We start from the raw sequence: 18,422 nt of genomic DNA on the forward strand, positions 1-18,422 counted from the left end.
TCTATTTTACTGGAAAAAACTGAGGCCATTCGGGCCAGCTAGCTCTCCATTCTCCCCTCCTCCTCACCTGCTGTCACTCAGATGCCTTCCCCCACTATCTCCTCCTTAACCTGGCTCACATAATGAGCTGGCTCCTTGCCAAAGCAAACTCCTCTACCTCCCCAAGTGCTCCCATCCCATCCTGCTTCCTCCTTTATGATCCCCAATCATTCTGACTATGTAATATAAACCTGCTGTAGATGGATCTCTACTGCAACTTCACTGCTCCTAGATAATTCTCATCAACTCACTATCCTACTCTCCACAGAAGCTCCTCCAGAACCTTCTGATCCCTCCTCAAACCTCCCCATATGACTCCCCCACTTCCCATCTTGGCAGAGAATCCTGCCTCATGTTTTTACAGGAAACCTGAAGCCATTCGTCATATCATCCCTTTTCTCTTCTCTTCATCTCCTATCACTTAGATGCCTTCTGACACCATCTCCTCCTTCACCCAACCTCACATGAAGAGGTGCCTACAAGCCATCCCATGCCATCCCTTCTGCTCCAACAGATTGCCACTCTCACTTATCTTCATTCTCGCCCTGTTTACTGGCTCCTTCCCTGCCATCAACAAACACACCCATGTCTCTCCTGTCTCTCTTTTCTCTGGCAATTAATTTTTTTTGGAAAAGCCCTTCTATAACTGGTGCCTCCATTTCATTTTCTCTCATTTTCTTAATTCTTTGTAGTCTAACTTCAACTGAGACCATTCTCTCTAAACTTACTCGTATCTCTTAATTGCAAATCTAATGGCCTTTCCTCAATCTCCATCCTTCTTGACTTCTCACGGGGGGGGGGGGGGGTGACTACCAATCAGCCTCCAGGTTTCTGCTCCTCAGTCTCCTTCCTTGGATCTTCACCGCAGTCATGCCCACTAACTGCCTCCCAGGGCTCTGTCCTGGGCTCTCTTGTCTTCTTCCTCTTGGTGATCCCATCAGCTCCCAGGAATTCAACTGTCATTTCTCCGCACGTGATTCTTAGACCTATTTGTCCAGACCTAGCAACTCCAATCTGCACATTCGATATCTTTGAACTGATTATCCCAGTCATCTAAAATGCATCCCATCCAAGAGTGAACTCACTGTCCTTCTCCCCAAACCCTCCACACTGTCTGGTTTCCTCCCAGTTCCGCAGGCTCAAACCTAGATGTGATTCTCAATACTTTACTATCTCAATCTTTCCCCTGCACCTCCTTCCCCAGAGTCAATCAATCTTTTCTCCCTTTCTAACATTTCTTCGAGTATGCTCCCTTCTCTCCTCTAGCACTGCTACCTCCAGGGTGCAGGCCCTCATCACCTCATACCTGTACTATTCCAACAGCCTGCTGGTAGGTCTCTCTTCACTGCAGCTCAGCCTCCACTAGGCTAGCAAAGCGATCTTCCTCAAGCAGAGGTCCCCCCACCCTGACTCGATAAAAATTCCAGTGGTTCCCCTATTGCCACCAGGGACAAATACAAAATCATGCTGGACCCTTCATAACCTGTCCCCATCCCCTCCATCTCCCCTGTGCAGTCTTCTTACGCTTTACTTCCCCCTGTTCTCTGCAATCTAGTAACACCAGCCTCCTCAAATAAGATACTCCATCATCTCCAGACCCTGGGCATCCTTGACTGGGGCAGCTAGGTGGCACAGTAGACAGGGTACCAGGGCTGGAGTCAGGAATACCTGTTCAAATCCAGCCTCAAACACTTACTAGCTGTGCTATTCCAGTTGAGAAGTCACTCAACCCTATTTGCCTCAGTTTCCTCATCTGTCAAATGAGCTGTAGAAGGAAATGGCAAACTACTCCAGTATCTTTGCCAAGAAAATCCCAAATGGGGTCACGGAAGAGTGGACATAACTGAACAACTGAACAACATTATAAAAAAAACTACTGCGTATTTTAGTTATCTTTTCAGGGAAATGATGAACAGTTTTTCCAAGTCTGTAAATTCACCAATGGCTGAATCATGTGCATGTTTTTACTTTTTATTTCTAGTAACTTGGAAACCCAGCCATTTTGAGTTAGTAGTAACACAAGTTAGTAGTAAATGGGTCATGGCCTTTTGTTTCAAAAAGGCAGCATAATGACAAAATTTCCCTTAAGAAGGGCTCATTGATTAGAGAAATGCAAATCAAAACAACTCTGAGGTACCACATCTCACCAGTCAGATTGTCTAAGATGACAAACCAGGAAAATGATAAATGCTGGAAAGGATGTAGAAAAAATTAGAACACTAATGCATTGTTGGTGGAGTTGTGAACTGATCCAGCCATTCTGGAGAGTAATCTGGAACTGTACCCAAAGGGCTATAAATAAATGCATACCCTTTGACCCAGCAATACCACTTCTAGGGTTGTATCCCAAAGAGATCATAGAAGTGGGAAGAGGCACCATATGTACAAAAATATTTATAGCAGTTTTTTTTGTGGTGGCAAAGAACTGGAAATTAAGGGGATGCCCATCAATTGGGGAATGGCTGAACAAGTTGTGGTATATGAATGTCATGGAATACTATCGTGATATAAGAAATGAGGAGCAGATTTCCAAATAACCTGGGGAGACTTATACAAACTGATGCAGAGTGAGAAGAGCAGAACCAGAAGAAATTTGTACACAGTTACAGGCACAACGTATGTGTGACAATTAACCTGGATAGACTGGACTCCTCTCAGCAACGTAAGATCATAAGACAACTCCAAAAGACTCATAACAGAAAGATATATCTACATCCAGAGAAGGAGCTACAGAGTCTGAATGCAGATTGAAGCAAACTATTTGCTCTCTTTCTTTTTCTTGTTTTGTTTTTTTTCCTCTTTCCCATTGTTCATTCCATTAGTTATAATCCCTCTTTACAACCTGACTAATGTTTAATGTGAAAGTATTTGTAGATCCTATATTTGACTGCATGATGCCATGGAAGGGAGAGGGGCAAAGAAGGAGGGGGAGAAAACTTTAAACTCAAGGGATTATGGAACTGAATGTTGTAAACTAAAAGTAAATAAACAAATTAATTTAAAATTTTTTTTAAAAAGGAGTTTTACTAATTCATAAGAATACAAATAATTCCCCAATTGATAAATGGCCAAAGGATATGAACAGGCAGTTTTCAGATGAAGAAATTAAAGCTATCTATAGTTATATGAAAAAATGCTCTAAATCACTATTGATGACAAATGCAAATTAAAACAACTCTTAGGTACCACCTCACATCTATCAGATTGCCGACTATGACAGAGAAGGAAAATGATAAATGTTGGAGAGGATGTGGAAAAATTAGGACATTAAAGCATTGTTGGTGGAGTTGTGAACTGAGTTAACCATTCTGGAGAGCAATTTGGAAGTAAGCCCAAAGGGCTATAAAACTGTGCATACCCTTTGATCTAGCAATACCACCACTAGGTACAAAGAGATCATGAAAAAAGAGAAAAGGATCTATATGTACAAAAATATTTATAGTAGCTCTTTTTGTGGTGGCAAAGAATTGGAAATTGAGGGGATGCCCATCAAATGGGGGATGGCTCAACAAGTTGTGATATATGAATGTAATAGAATACTATTGTGCTATAAGAATGATAAGCAGGCCAATTTCAGGAAAATATGGAAAGACTTCCATGAACTCGTGCTAAGTGAAGTGAACAGAATCAGAAAAACATTGTCCACAGTAACAGTAACACTGTACACTGATCAACTATGATGCACTAAGTTCTTCTCAGCAATGCAATGATCCAAGATAATTCCAAAAGACTCATGATGGAAAATGCTATCCACATCCAGAGAAAGAACTGCAAAGTCTAAATGCAGAGCGAACACACTATTTTCACTTTTGTTTTTTTGTTTTTTCTTTCTTATGGTTTTTCCCTTTTGTTCTGATTCTTCTTTCACACCATGCCTAATGGGAAAAGATGATTAATATGACTGAACATGTATAGCCTTTATCAGATGGACTGCTGTCTTGGGGAGGGGGGAGGAGAGGAAGGGAGGTAGAAAAATTTGGAACTCAAAATCTTATAAAAGTGAATGTTGAAAACTATCTTTACAGGTAATTGGGGAAAAAATACTATTGAGTAGGAAAGAAAAAAAAAAACCAAAGGCATTGACTTTGGATGCTACACTACCTTTGGAATTAAGTTATTTAACTTCTATGGGCCAGTCTCTATAAAATACCTTGGAGTAGAAAACTTGAGAGCTACCACACTTCACACACACACACACACACACACACACCTGCTTAGCTCAGAATTCTATGATCACAGGAGATGCTCAACAAATATTTCTTCATTCATAAACTCAGCGAGTTGGTCCATCTAGTCCAACACTTTAATTTTACAAATGAGGAAACTGAGGTCCAGGGAAGCTAAGCATCTTGCCCACAGGTAGTAGGCATCAGAGACGAGTCTGAACCCAGAAGCTTTGACACAAAGGCCAATCCCTTTTCCATTACACCTCAATTCCTCCTTTTAAATATGGTTTTGAAGACATTATGAAATATATGTTGCATTACAGCTATATGACCAAAGGAGTCAGGGAAGTGATTGAAGGAAAAACAGTTCCTTAATCACTTGATTCCTGAACAAGCTAAAAGAATATTCAGCCTTTATTCTTACTACTACCACAATTTATATTAGGTTAGAATTTTTCATAGAGCTTTATGGTTTACAAAGCACTTTCCTCACAATGATCCCCCAAAGCAGGATATAAATATCCCCATTTAACAGATGAGTTTGTGTCTTAGGTTGGGAAAATGGCTTGCCTATTGTCACACAGTTAAGGAAGATCTGGAGCCAGGCTTCACAGCTAAGTGTCATTAAGTATCTCCCTAAGACAGAGAGCCCCACTGTTCTTTTTCCAGTGCCCAAGGTTCCTCCCCAAGAGGGATGTTCTAATCCCAGATCCAGGTGTAAACCAAAACCTACTATAGTTGGAAGAAGGAAGACAGACCAGGAAATTTTCTTCTAATGTCCCCAGAGGCCGGGACCTCTGAGATAGAGACAGAGACTTAAGGGAGCACAAACCAGAGCCTGTAGCCCATCTCAGGACACATGGGGACACCGCCCAGGCTTGGGGTAGTGACACACCTGATAAGAAAAAGAACTATGGCAAACACACAGGGAAAGATACAACTACCTCAGACCATCAAACTGTGTTACCTTCAATGATGCCCATCTGTATTCAACAACCATGGTATAAGGCAGAAAGAATTCAGTTCTACCACTGACCATCAGTATTGACCTCAGACGGGCCATTCATTTCCCCTGAGTCTCAGTTTCCTCATCTGTAAAATGAGGGGTTGGGGATACGGACTCAGAAGATTTCAAATCTTGGCTCTGCTTACTATAGAAGTGACTTTGGGCTTCTTCTGAGTAAGTCTCAGTTTCTCCATCTGTGAAATAGGGATATCTGATTTAATAATTCAAGGTTCTGCCCAGCTCTTTTATTAATACTCTATGATACTTTGAAAAAAAGAACAACAGAACCCCTAAGCCCACCTGCCCTGGCACACCCGCTACTTCCTTAAAGGCCAAAGCCTCCAATTACAGTATCAAACAAGTATGGAGTACTACTGGGTAGTTACTGCTGCTGGGTGTTACCAGCACTAAGGCTCAGTGGTAGGCAGCACAAAAGAAACAAAAGTAAGGCACAATGTTTGCCCCCAAAGGGCCAGCAATCTAGCTGGTGAAATAAGATATCTGTTGTTCAGCCGTTTTTCAGTTATGTCTAATTCTTTGTGAGCCCATTGGCAAAGATTATGGATCTGTTTGCCATTTCTTTCTCCAGTTCATTTTACAGAAGAGGAACGGAGGCAAACCGGATAAAATGACTTGCCTAGGGTCAGACAGTTACTAAGAATCTGAGGCTGAATATGAACTCAGATCTTCCTGACTGCAGGCCCAAAGTTCTATCCCCTGGGCCAAAATAAGATCTATATACATGAAAAGATAACTAATAGCAATCCAAAACATAGACAAGTTCCTGAGAGATTCTCTCACTCACCCCATACATCCAATGTTTTGCCAAATCTTGTCAATTCGACCTGTACAATATATACCAAATGTCCATAGCTTCTCCCAGTATTTTAGCCACAGGGTCTGGGGAGGCAATCTGATCTAGAGAAGAGAGCTGGAGACTGAGTGCCCCAAGTCCAAATCTGTCTCTGACAATTACCATTTGTGTGACCTAGGCTGTCACCTTGGGCCTCTCTGATGTACCCTTTCTTTCCCCTTCCTCCCCTTCAGTTCTGGTACCAAGGACCAAGACCAAATATAAGCTCTGGTCCCGGTTCTAGATTTGGGAATGTTGAGTCTAACTTCTACCCACCTTCCTGGCCCTTTCCTGGCCACCATTTTCCTAGTGTGTGGTCTCCCAAATAAAAAACAAGTTTGAGGGCAGGAAATTACCTTTGCTTTTGTATTAAGTCAAGAAGCATTTATTTAGTTCCCTGTGACAGACACTGGTATGGCAAAGTGGCACAGTGGAACAGAGCCTTGAACCTGGAGCCAGAGAGAACAGAATTTGAATCTGACCTCAGACCCTTATTAGCTATGTGACCCTGGGCAAGTCACTTAACCCTTGCCTGTCTGCCTGCCAAGCCTGCCTACACAAAACTGGAGAAGGAAATGGCAAACCATTCCAGTTATCTCGGTCAAGAAATCCCCATGGACAGTATTAAAATGTTAAAAGACATTTTAGACACAATCAGAAGATGAGCCCCTCAGGTCAGAAGGGCCTGAATAATATTAGTGCCAGATACTGGGCAGAGACAAACACTCCCTTGCCTTCAAAGAGCTTGCCATCTAATTCTTCCCAGATCATCTAGTAATTATAATCAAATCCCTAATATTTAATAGTGATTAGCATATTAAGTGAGAGTTTAATAAATGCCTTTTTCTCTTTTAGACTCACCCAGTTACCACCTTAGTACAGGCCCTCATCTCCTCACCAGATCTAGTTTAAAAAAACCCTCCAAGAATTGAGTTTCCCAGACCTTGGTCTCTTCCTACTCCACTTTATCCTCCACCCAACTTGCAAAGCGATATTCACAAATCACAAATCTTGATCATATCATCCCTCTTTTCAGTAAACCACACAGCTCCCTTATTTTTCTCTAGGATGAAACACATCTGTTTAGCATTTGATCTAGACTGGCTTTCTTGTTCTTTGGAATGCTCCACCCTCCATCTCCACAGCCTTGTCGCCTGCCTAAAATGCTCTCCCTCTTGGTCATTCCTTCAAAGCTCAGAAAGGCCTTTCTGACCCTGCCTCCTCCCATCACCGCCCAGTTCTGGCCCTGACTCCTCTCATCTCTGCCCATTCTTCCCTCCAAAGAGTCTACTCGGCAGGTTTTTTGTTCATACCTATAAAAGCCTGCTCCTAAAAGAAAGTAAGCTTTTTAAGGGCAGGGCCAGTTTCATTTTTCTTTTTATTCCTCTTCCCCCACCCCCACCCCACCCCCACCTCAGTAAATCTTTGCAGACTGATATAAACAAACACAATTGGACTTTAGAAGGAGTAAAGCTTTGATTGAGAAGCCTTTTAGCAAGAGGCAGTATTAAAGAAAGTACTAAAGAAACTTAAAAAATACTCCTATCCATAACAGATGGTACTTCCTGTGGCCAGAGGGAGAAGGTTCTGGGTATAAGGTCTAGAAGCAGTCCTGACTCAAAATGGTGCTCACCACTGACAGCTTCATATACTCACATTGGTCACCAAAAAAATCAACTCCAGTGGACTAGAAGGGCAGTGAGCCTAGCCCAAGGAGCACGGGGATGGTCCAGAGGATGGGTGCTGCAAGCAGCTTTCACAGTTAGCACAGCACTATAGCAAATGTGGCTCAGAAGTGATTTAAGAAACTCTTAAGGAAAGCTGAGGAAGAAGCCGATTTCAAAGTAACCAACACTCCTTCTGCCTCCCAGCAGCCAGCTTTCTAAGGCGCAGTCCTTCTAAGAAAGGAAAACCTTGAGTTTCACCGCTGCCCTCATTGCAAGTCTTAGGAAAGGGGTGAAAGGAAGAGCATGCAACTGATGAGTTCTCTCTCACCGAGTCAGGAATTTCCTGCTGTACTAAACTCACATTCAGGGGTGGTGTGAAGCCACAGCTGAACTTCCCAGAAGAGCAATTAAGAGCTACGATCTAAAGCACAAAGATGTGGCCACCAGCTTCTGGCCTCTTCCGCAGGCTGAACTGTCTGAACTGTCAACATGTAGCCAAACCTCACCACTCATAAATGGCATTAAAAATGAAAACACCTGGCATTTCGACGTCCAGGAGTCCTGGATTCTCCAGCAGGTTCTGGGGCTGACTGACTGTGTGACCTTGACACATCACTTCTCCTTTCTGGACCTATTTCTTCAGCTCTAGAGGGACAATTTATAAAGTCCTTTCTAGTTTATACATGAGGAAAGACTCACTGGGAGTGGGGAATCAGGACATCCACAAATAAGGCATCAATAACATTTTGAGGAAACAAACCCAAACCAAAGGATTCTACAATTTCTCTTTGTCCTAAATCCTTCCTCAATAAAATGGACAAAAATTTATGCACGAGGAAATAAGACACAAAGTATCCTAGAAAACTCCCCAAACAGGTTGTTGGCTGAACATTGTTTGGGCTGAACTTTCCACTAATGCCAAATTTTGTCTAACCATGTCCACAGGAATAGCTGCTGTCTAGACTGTGATAAGCTCATTCATCAGTATATACTGGGGAGATGGATAAACACTGAAAAGGGACAATGAGAACTGACCAAGAGGTCAGAAGTAGGCTGCGCTGGCTAAAAAATTACCAAGTTCTTTTATGACAAACCAGACACACACACACACACAGCCACACAGACACACACAGACTCTCCCCCCCCCCCCAGCTTCTTCCTGAAACAAAGGCTCATCTTTTAATGCCCTTATTCTTCCACTATCACAGCATGGCTTTGAGTCATGGTAAACAATAATCTTAGTATTGAGCAAAGGGAAATGGATGGCAGGTATTGTTGTTGTTCAGTCGTGTCTGACTTTTCATGACCCCATTTGGGGTTTTCTTGGCAAAAATACTAGCGTGGTTTGCCATTTCCTTCTCCAGCCCATTTTACAGAGGCTTTTGCTCCTCCTATTTAAAGGAGGCCCACAAGCAGAAAAGTTCAACTCTTCACCATGCCCTTCCCCCACACCACAGAGAGTCACCACTCTTTTAACAAATTAAAAAAATAAATCAAAGAGACTCTGTCAGCTTTCCCCAGCAGCCAGCATGAATGAGAACCTGTCACTGGAGGCGAGGGATGATGAGAGAGCTTGAATTTTAGTGGCAGTACTCAGTGAACTAAGTCCTGGGCCCTCACCACTGAGTCACAGGACATAGGGGATGAGTTCAGGATGTGGATTCACAAGATCTGAGCCTGAACTCCAGCTAGGTGATCCAGACCAAGTCACTCACCTAGTATCTCCCTCATCTGTAAATAGAGCCAGATCAAATGCTCTCTGGGCCCCTTCTAGGGCTTCCTTTGTAGTCGTGGTAGGTAGGTTGTACGACTCATTCAAAGAGTCTAATCCTAATCCATTCCTTCCAAAGGGGAAGCTGCCTTATCTCCCCATAAGCTTCACCAACCATTCAGGGACACACTTATTGAGGTCACAAGCAGAGGCACAGAACTCTTGCTTCCTGAAGGAAGGTCAACAGGGCAGTTAAGTCTTCAAGTCGAGTCACCATGAAAACACAATTGATGGCAGGTAAAAGGCATGAAAGTCAAGCTCACTGTCTTCCTACTTCTCTTCTGAAACAGCTACTGTACACTCATAGGATACTTTGTTATGCTTCACTTTAGGGAGTAAGGGGGGGGGCTGCTTTAACAAGTTTCTGTAACTATAAGATTCTCCTCTATGAGTTAGAAGTGGTTTGTGACAAGCCTTCCAAAAGCATTCATTTACTTTCACCCTTGAGGTCACTGGGACACTCACTGGGACAGCAGGCTTGGTCACTCAATGAGTTACACGACACAGGAGAGAGAAAAGAGAATGTGGGTTCATAGCACCTGAGGCTGAACCCCAACTGCAGCACCTTGGACAAGTCATCTCTTGGTCTCTTGTTTCCTTACCTGCAAAATGAGGGAACCAGATCAAATGATCTCTAAAGCCCCTTCCAGATTTCCCTGACCTCACCTCTACAGTTATGGTAGTGCTGCGGTTTAAACCCAGAGACGCCAAAAACTGTTGCGGTAGGTGCTCTGCCCACCCAAAAACTGTTGTGGTGGAATCATCTCAAAGAATTCAGAGTCAGACCACCTCTAATCCAAGTACAGGCATTTATTGAGATTGACACCTCTCATGAAGTGGGCTGTTCCAAGAGGAACCAGCAACTTTAGAGAAAATAAGATGGATTTTTATAGGGTAAAGATGAACATAAATTTACACAGAATAGAGGAATATCATTAATATTAAAAAGGCAGGAATTTGTTAAGGGATTGTTAATAGAGGAGGGGTCCCATCTATGGTTCGGTGGTTAAACATTCTGGTCATTCTGCCCTCTAACTAGCTAGCCATTGTGGTCCTGTCTTGGGCTAGATGGATGATGTGATTGTGATTGAATAGAAGAACACATTTGTTTCTGTGGGATGGGTCTGGGGGGCAGTGACCAGGTAGAGGCAGTAGCTGGGTTCCCATCACATGGACACACCTGCTGTTTCTGTGGGAACTAAGAGTTTCAGGGACACACCTGCTATTCCAGTGAGCAGGGAGGCATATATGAAGAAGTTAGGACACTGAGTGGGAGAGGTGCAGAGGGCCTGCTGTTCAGTAGGGCCAGGCCTATAGTGATGTTACAATACTGGGGCTGGGGCAGCTTTATTAGGATTCTATCAGTGGGTTGTACCACTCATTCACAAAGGGCCTAGTCTCCTCCTTCTAAAGTGAAACCCAGTGAGGTGCCTAAAGACATTCCATGTGACAAGCCTATAGAGAACCACTAAGCTCATAGCTCAAGAAAATCAATGAGGAAAAAGGCCCTACATACACTAAACTATTTATAGCAACACTTTTTGTAGTAGCAAAGAAAATGCCCATCATTGGGGAATGGCTAAAACATTGTTATGGGACTATAATGGAATACTGTTGCGCTGTGAGAAATAATGAATTATGATGAATATAAAAAAGTATAGGAAGCCTTATGACAGAGATCAAGGAAGCCATATACAATGACCCAAGAACACAAATGGAAAGAGCTGCTACTACAAAGCCATCAAAAGTGGATGCTATGAAATTACAAACATTACGCTTGATGCCAAAGAAGAGCCATGAGACCGTCTCTCCCACTTCTTTCTAAAAATGGAGAACTATGGATGTCAGAGATTTTTTTCAATGTGTTGGTTAGTTTACTTGGGCAGTTAGGTGGTGTGATGGATAGAGTTGCAGGGCTGGAGTCAGGAAGACCTGAGTTCAAATCTAGCCTCCACCACTTCCTGGCAAGTCTCTTTACCCTATTTGCCTCAGTTTCCTTATCTGTATGGTGAGTTACAGAAGGAAATGGCAAACCACTCCAGTATCTTTGTCAGGAACATTCCAAATGGGGTCACAAAGAATCCAAAACAACTGAAAAAAAGTAGTTTAGCTGAACTAAACCCCTCTTCTTTTTTGTTATAAGGAATGATGGTTCTCTGGAAGAGCGAGAGAAAGAGAAAGAGAAAGAGAGAGAGAGAGAGAGAGAGAGAGAGAGAGAGAGAGAGAGAGAGGAAAATAAATAAATAAATGTAGGTGATATAAAAACAAGAGATATCAATGAATTTTTTTCAAAGACTATATAGGTCACAAGAGTCTATAAGCCTGTGTTTCAAAGGATAAATATGCTTATCACATATAGCTCCCTTCCCTTCTCCCTTCTAGGCTCGGCAGACTTTCCCCAGAGTCATGTGGACAAGGATAAAGATGGATAACTTCCCTGTTTTCCCCAGCTCTCGAGAGCCTCTCCCTCAGCACAAGTCCAAGGAAGGAAATTCATCTGGTTTCTATAGGATATCATAAAATTACAGACCCCAGCCCCACACAGCTGAGGGGGAAGAAAGAATGAGCCTACCTCCATCCCTAATAACCAGCACCACTACAAATTCCAGTGTTCCCCTGCAGTTCCCTTTTGAGATAGTCTCATTTACACTCAAGTGTTAGTGACTGATGAGTAACCCTTCTGGGCTACAGCTGCACCTTTTTTTAAACCACAGAAAGAAAGCTATGCTTAGCATAAAAGATACAGTTTCAGGTAATAAGAGCCGGGGGCCTCTGCTGTAACCCCCCCCCCCCACAGCCAAGCAAACGGACGGAGCTGCAGCAAATGCCTAGTTCTCAGGGTGGCATTAGCTCAGATGGAACAGGAATAGAAAATAAACAGAAACAGCAATCAGCAGGCTCAAAGCAAAGCCCAGAATTCTCAGTAAGACACACAGAGCAGCCAGCTGCATAGAGGGGCTTATTAAGAACAGGAAGGGAGATTTCTCATTGTCAGTCCTTCCTAAAACATTTCTGACAGTTTGGTCATCCTGCATCTAGGGCTTTGGCTGCTGCAGAAAGGACCCTTCATTTTAACAGCCCCACACAGTATTCAAGATCCTAGGGTCAAGACACTTGGAACTTAATAAGGCAGAGATCAGGAGATGGGTGGGTCAGGGCAGCAGAGAGAGCTCTGGCTTGGTCGCTACAGTTGGAATCCTGGCTATGCCACTGTGTGCACTAGGGTGAGTCATTTAACAACTCTGGGCCTGTTTCTGTAGGTTAGGGCAGCTACTTGGTGCAGCAGATAGATTGCCAGGCCTGGAATCTGGAAGACTCATCTTCTTGAGTTCAAATCTGACTTCAGATACTTACTAACAGTGTGACCCTGGGCAAGTCACTTCACCCTATTTGCCTCAGTTTCCTCAACTGTAAAATCAGCTGGAGAAGGAAATAGCAAACCATACATACCAATATCTCTGCCAATAAAACCCCAAATGGGGCCATTAAGAGTTGGACATGAATGAAATAACTAAATAACAACAATAAAATCCTCTATGTTAAGGGAGATTAGCTTAGATGACCTCTAAGGTCCCTTCTAGTTCCAAACCAATGGTCCTATTTTTTCTCTCTCCTTCCTGGCCACAGACTCACTGATCAGGGTCAGCCACAACCCCATGGAGTCATTTGGCTAAGGACCCTGGGATCCTGTCTCAAACAAATTATCTCAGATAGCAAGCATAGCTGTCAAAGAGCAGGCAAAGAAACCAAACAGCTAGATTTTGTCCAGCAGACACTGCAAAGTAAAAGCAAGGTCATAAAGCAGAAAGAGAGGCAACTCTTTGGGATGAGGAACATCCCTCTGCCCCATGAGTGCCCAGGAGAATGGAAAAGAGAACTACAGTGACAGATATCATCGATGGGGGAAGGGAAGGGATTGGTACTGCCCTTCCCCCTCACTATAAACATCATCCAGTCTAACAGCAGCTTCTGACCCCATTCCTTCCCCTTCTGCCCTCCCAGGTTCCAGCCCAGGCTCTAGAGGTCAAAGCCATGAGTCTCAGCAGTCACTCCACGTTGGCTAAGACCATGAGGGACAGGTCACAGAAAAGGAAGAAAAAAGGCTTGGCTTTAGCCCTCTCCTGTCCTCCCACTGGCCCCAGTGGTCAAAGAGCAGGCAGGTAATGAGGGCTGAGAAGAAACAATCTCATAAAACAACCCTCAGGACCTTGGAGAACTGATCAAAAGTCTTCCCCCCTCCTCATTTTGACAGATTAAAAAAGTGAGGCCCAGATCTCCTAAGGTCAGACAGAACTGGAATTTGAACCCAGGTCCTCTGACTTTAAATCTATAGCAGTTTCCAACCTTTTATGGGGGTTACGAAAGAAAGGAAGGGGCAAGAAAAGGAAAAGGCAAAGGCACTAAGGAGAGTAAAGAATGATGAAGGAAGTCCAGGGCAAGAGTGAGACTGAAAAGAAAGGGAGCCTGGGGGTAGTGGTGAATGAGGGATGATGTCCCAAGGTCTCTTCCAGGTCCAAATTAACGATGGTTTGAGGGCTATGGAATGTCCCCCTCCCTCCAATCAGGGAAGGAGGAGCAGGTTGGGGTGATGAGGAAACTGAGACAAACTGAGGTTAGATGGCTTACCTTGGGTCACATAGCTAGTAAGTGGTCATTAGAATCCTATCTGACGCTTCCTAGTTGTGTGACCTAGGGCAAGCCCCTAAACTCCAAGGGGCCTTAGTTTTCTTTTTTTGCTTTTTGGAGGGCAATTAGGGTTAAGTGACTTGACCCACACTGCTAGTAAGTGTGTCAAGCGTCTGAGACCGGATTTGAACTGAGGTCCTCCTGACTCTAGGGCAGGTGCTCTATTCACTCTGACACCTAGCCACCCCTAGGGCCTTAGTTTTGTTATCTGTAAAATGGGAATAACACAGCCCCTACCCACGAAAGTGAAGATCAAGATAGCAAGTCAACTGCTGCAGCATGACTAATGTGGAAATGTTTAATATGATTGTACATGTGCAGCCTGTATCAGATTGCTTGCTGTCTTGGGAAGGGGAGAGAGGAGGAAGGGAGAGAAATTTGGAACTCAAAATCTTTTAAAAGTGAATGTTGAGGGGCGGCCAGGTAGCACAGTGAGTAAGAGCACCAGCCCCAGTGTCAGGATGACCTGGGGGATGGAATCCCAGGCTCAGACACTTATCACCCACACAGAAACACCTGGCTGTGTAACCTTGAGCAAGTTACTTAACCCCGATTGCTTTAAAAAAAAAAAAAGTGAATGTTGAAAACTATCTTTACATGCAATTGGGAAAAAAATGCTAAAGTGGGAAAAAAAATTCTAGTGCTGGTTACACAAATGCTAGCTGTTATAAGGAGAAAAGGCACCCTGGGGTAAGTAAGGGGCAAGTTAGCCTGGGAGGTCAGGCAGTAAAGACTGCAGATGTTGACCCTGATCAATGAGACCAAAAGCCTTGGGGTGAGCAGTGGGGAAGGGGGGGGGGTGATAGTAAGTATTATATATATATAATATTCCATTATGCCTGGGGCACAGAAAGCAGAGTGTGATAAGGAGAAAAGACTTCTTAGCTATCAAGGTAAGGGTACTGTAAGTGGAGGAAAACATTAAGTATGGGTCTGGGCTCCGTGGGAGGGAGGGTAGTAGGGAGCCTTGGGAGGAGTACCCTGGGGAGGGGGAGGTGATAAGAATAGTCAGTGTCCCCAAGAGAGCCTGGGATGGCAGGAGCCTCTGGGGTTGGGTGGGTGTGTGGTAAAGTGGGTGAGATAAAGAGGAAGACCAGGGAGGTCAGAGGGGAAAAGATGAAATTACAGAATGGGTGGGCAGGAGTGGGGAGTTAGAGGGAGGAACAGGAAAAGGTGAAGGGGCCGGAGGACTGAGGAAGGGGGGCGGGAGCATGGGAAGAAGGCAGATACCTGAGGACAGCCGGCAAGAGTGGGAAGGGAAGAAGTGCGGCCTGGGGAAGAAGGGGGCCCTTGAGGGGAAGGGCTGAAGAAAGGGCATGGGGAGGGGGGGTACACTAGGAGGGAGACCCTGAGCTGAAAGGTTAAGGGAATGTAAGAAAGTGGGAGTGATGCAGGGGAAGGAGGAGGGCCCCGGGGAAGAAGGGAGGAAGGGAGGCTCTGAGCAGGAAGGGTTAAGAGGAGAGGATGGGGAGGGCTCAGAGGGTGCATGGGGAGGAGATCGGTGCACCCTGAACGAAGAGGATTAGGGGAAGGGGCTTGTGGTAGTGGACGGAGAGAGGGGGGGCATATGGAGGAGAGAAGGTATAGAGAGGGGGGTCCCTGAGTGGAGATTAAGGAGAGAACATGGGAAGGAGGGGGGGGAGCCTGAGGAATAAAGGAAGCCCAGAGCGAGGAGGGTTAAGGAGGCATGGGGAGGTCTCAAGGGTACACGGGAAGGAGAGGAAGGGATACACAGAGAGCGGGGTCCCTGAGTGAAGAGGATGGAGAAGGGGATGCACAGGGAGGAAGGAGGGCACTGGGCCAGGAGGATGGGGAGGGGGTGGTGCATGGGGAGGAGGGGGTCCCCGAGTGAAGGTTATGGAGTATGGGGGTCGCGGGGTGCACAGGGAGGAGGGGTTGCATAGGGAAGGAGTCCCTGAGTGCGGAAGGTTAAGGAGGGGGGATGGGCAGCAGAACGGGGTGGGGGGGTGCATGAGGAGGGGGCGCACAGGGGGAGATGCCTGATTGGAGAGAGATAAGGAGGAGCGAGGGGAGGAGGATGGGGGCGCACCCAGAGGAGGGGGGAGAGCCCAGGGCCCAGAGGACGGCGGGCGGGCGGGGGTCGTCCCCGGGCCCAGGGGAAGGCTGAGGGCCTCGATGGCACCCCATCCTCGGCCTTACCGATCACCACCGGTGGTCTCCTCGGGGCGGGGGGCTGCGGGGGCGGCACCTGGGCCGACCCCCACACCGGCGCCGGCAGCAGCAGCAACAGCAGCAGGATCAGGGGCCGCCCAGGGCCGGGGCGGGTGGCTGGCGGCGGGTGTCTCATGGCTGGCAGGCGGGCTCGCGAGGCTCGGTGGGGCTCCCTCCGCCTCGGGCTCGGGACCCCACTCTTGGGTTCGGCCGCTCCAGGGGGACCCCGGCCCCGGCCCCGCGACGCGCTTAACCCCACCGCCCGCCGCCACGCAGCCAATTAGCGTCCGTGGACACGCCCCTGACCCGCCCCCCCAAGCCCGCCCCTGGAGGTGGGAGTGAGGAAGCGCAGGCAGGACACGTCGAATGCCGAGAGCATCGATGAATCCTTGGCCCTCCGAGCTCCCTAGCCAGTAGCCCCAGGGGTGCAAGGGTCGATCCTGGGCTTCCTCAAACCCTGGTCTTGCAAAACCACTCAGGAGACTAGAGGCCGTGTTGTGATGGAAAGATTGCTGGGTTTATGGTCACGAGACCAGCTTCTGATATTTATCCTTTGGACATTTTACAGCATATGCCGTTTTAAGTTTCTATAAGCTGAAATATTCACTGAAACAGTAGGGACACCCAATATAGGGTATAATTGTGTGTGAGGCTCAAAGAGGCTTTCCCAATTTTCTCTATATGTCTCAGTGTTACCAAGGACACTGTCAGTGCGTCAATAAACATGTATTAAGTGCCTGTTATGCTTAGGAACTGTTCTATGCTCTGGGATTTAGTGCAATTTCAAATAGAAGCTGATCCCTGCAGTGGCATGTTGACTTAGAAAACCACAAATTAACATTATCTGCGCTGTATTGCATTTTTATTTATTTTTTTCAGCATTTCCCAATTATATTTTAATCTGGCTCCCGGACTGCCACAGAAATTCTGTTCGAGTTTGACCCCTCTACACTGGAGATAAATTAAGGCAAAAGACAGGTCCTGCCCTCCAAGGGCTTACAATCTAATAGGACCTACAAGAAAATAACCACATACAAACAAGTTACATACAGGATTAAACCTGGGCAAATCATGTAATCTGAGGCAACCCTCTAGAGGTTGCAGAAGAAATTACCAGTCTGCTTTGGTAGAGGGAGTTCCCTACACCAATGAAATCATAGGTCTTGACAAAATAATAAAAACTAGCCTTTTTATAAGATCTAAATTTTGCAGATCACTGTACTTTATTTCAAGTCCACTTCACTTGGGACCTCAAGTTTCCTTACCTGTAAAATGAAAAATGAGAGAAACAATATCTGTTCACTTACAATATTTATAATCTTGTTAATGGGGTAGAGGCTTTGGAATCTTTCTACTTGGTCTAGGGTTCCCTAGAGGCAAAAAGCCCTCCATTGTCTGTAATCTCCAAGTAGCCTTCACCTACCTCCCACCCTTGATCCTAACAAAATATCTTTGACCAAATCTGTTACCCCATAGTCTTATTACCTCCAGCTGTTTCCTACCCTTGATCCCATCCAAATCCCAATCTCTTCTTTTTCCTGGAGTCCTCTTTAGACTCCTCCTCAAGACCCTAGACCCCTCCTCCCACAATCTTTCTGTATATAAGATCCATCTTCCCTCCATGAAGGTGCTCAGATTCTGTCTACCCTGACAAAGGCATAAATTTTAATCTGGCCCATTCCCATTAGTGATACAAAAGTTCAGGCTCCTTAAGCATCTATCCAATATGGCAAATCTTTTTTTTTTTTTGCTTTTTGTAGGGTGAAAGCCAGGCCATTGGGGTTAAGTGACTCTAGTAGCAAGCACCCCAGCATCCCAGGGTGGCTGCCAACACAGGTTCTTTTTTTAAAGGAAAGCAACTCAAAATGGGTTAACAATCTTGCTTTAATCAATCAAACATATTATTTACCTAGTTCAGGGGAAAAAAGTCAGCACCCCATACTTCAGAGTATACAGACAGAAATATTTCAAGCAGACAGGCTTCCAAACTGTCCAACCATTACATCCATACCAAATCACAGTTACCAGAGAGGGAAGCATCAACATCTGGGTTTTTCAAAGA

General features: G+C 45.3%; 1 protein-coding gene across 2 annotated transcripts in view; it reads right to left on the reverse strand.

The window, feature by feature from the left end:
* PLA2G15 (phospholipase A2 group XV) overlaps nucleotides 1-16,584 on the reverse strand; it is a 71,138-nt gene extending 54,554 nt beyond the window's left edge. For both annotated transcript variants that reach the window (XR_011167886.1, XM_069085681.1), the window contains exon 1: nucleotides 16,349-16,584. Coding sequence is in view for 1 of the 2 variants with exons in the window: in XM_069085681.1 (XP_068941782.1) it covers nucleotides 16,349-16,496 (148 nt within the window). In the remaining variant the exon portion in view is untranslated. The remainder of the gene's footprint in view (nucleotides 1-16,348) is intronic.
* Between the last annotated feature and the right edge of the window lie 1,838 nt (nucleotides 16,585-18,422).

The sequence above is a fragment of the Petaurus breviceps genome, unplaced genomic scaffold, assembly GCF_028583685.1.
Source record: "Petaurus breviceps papuanus isolate PSGF00001 unplaced genomic scaffold, PetGlider_PUasm1.0 176, whole genome shotgun sequence".
NCBI classification, from domain to species: domain Eukaryota; kingdom Metazoa; phylum Chordata; class Mammalia; order Diprotodontia; family Petauridae; genus Petaurus; species Petaurus breviceps.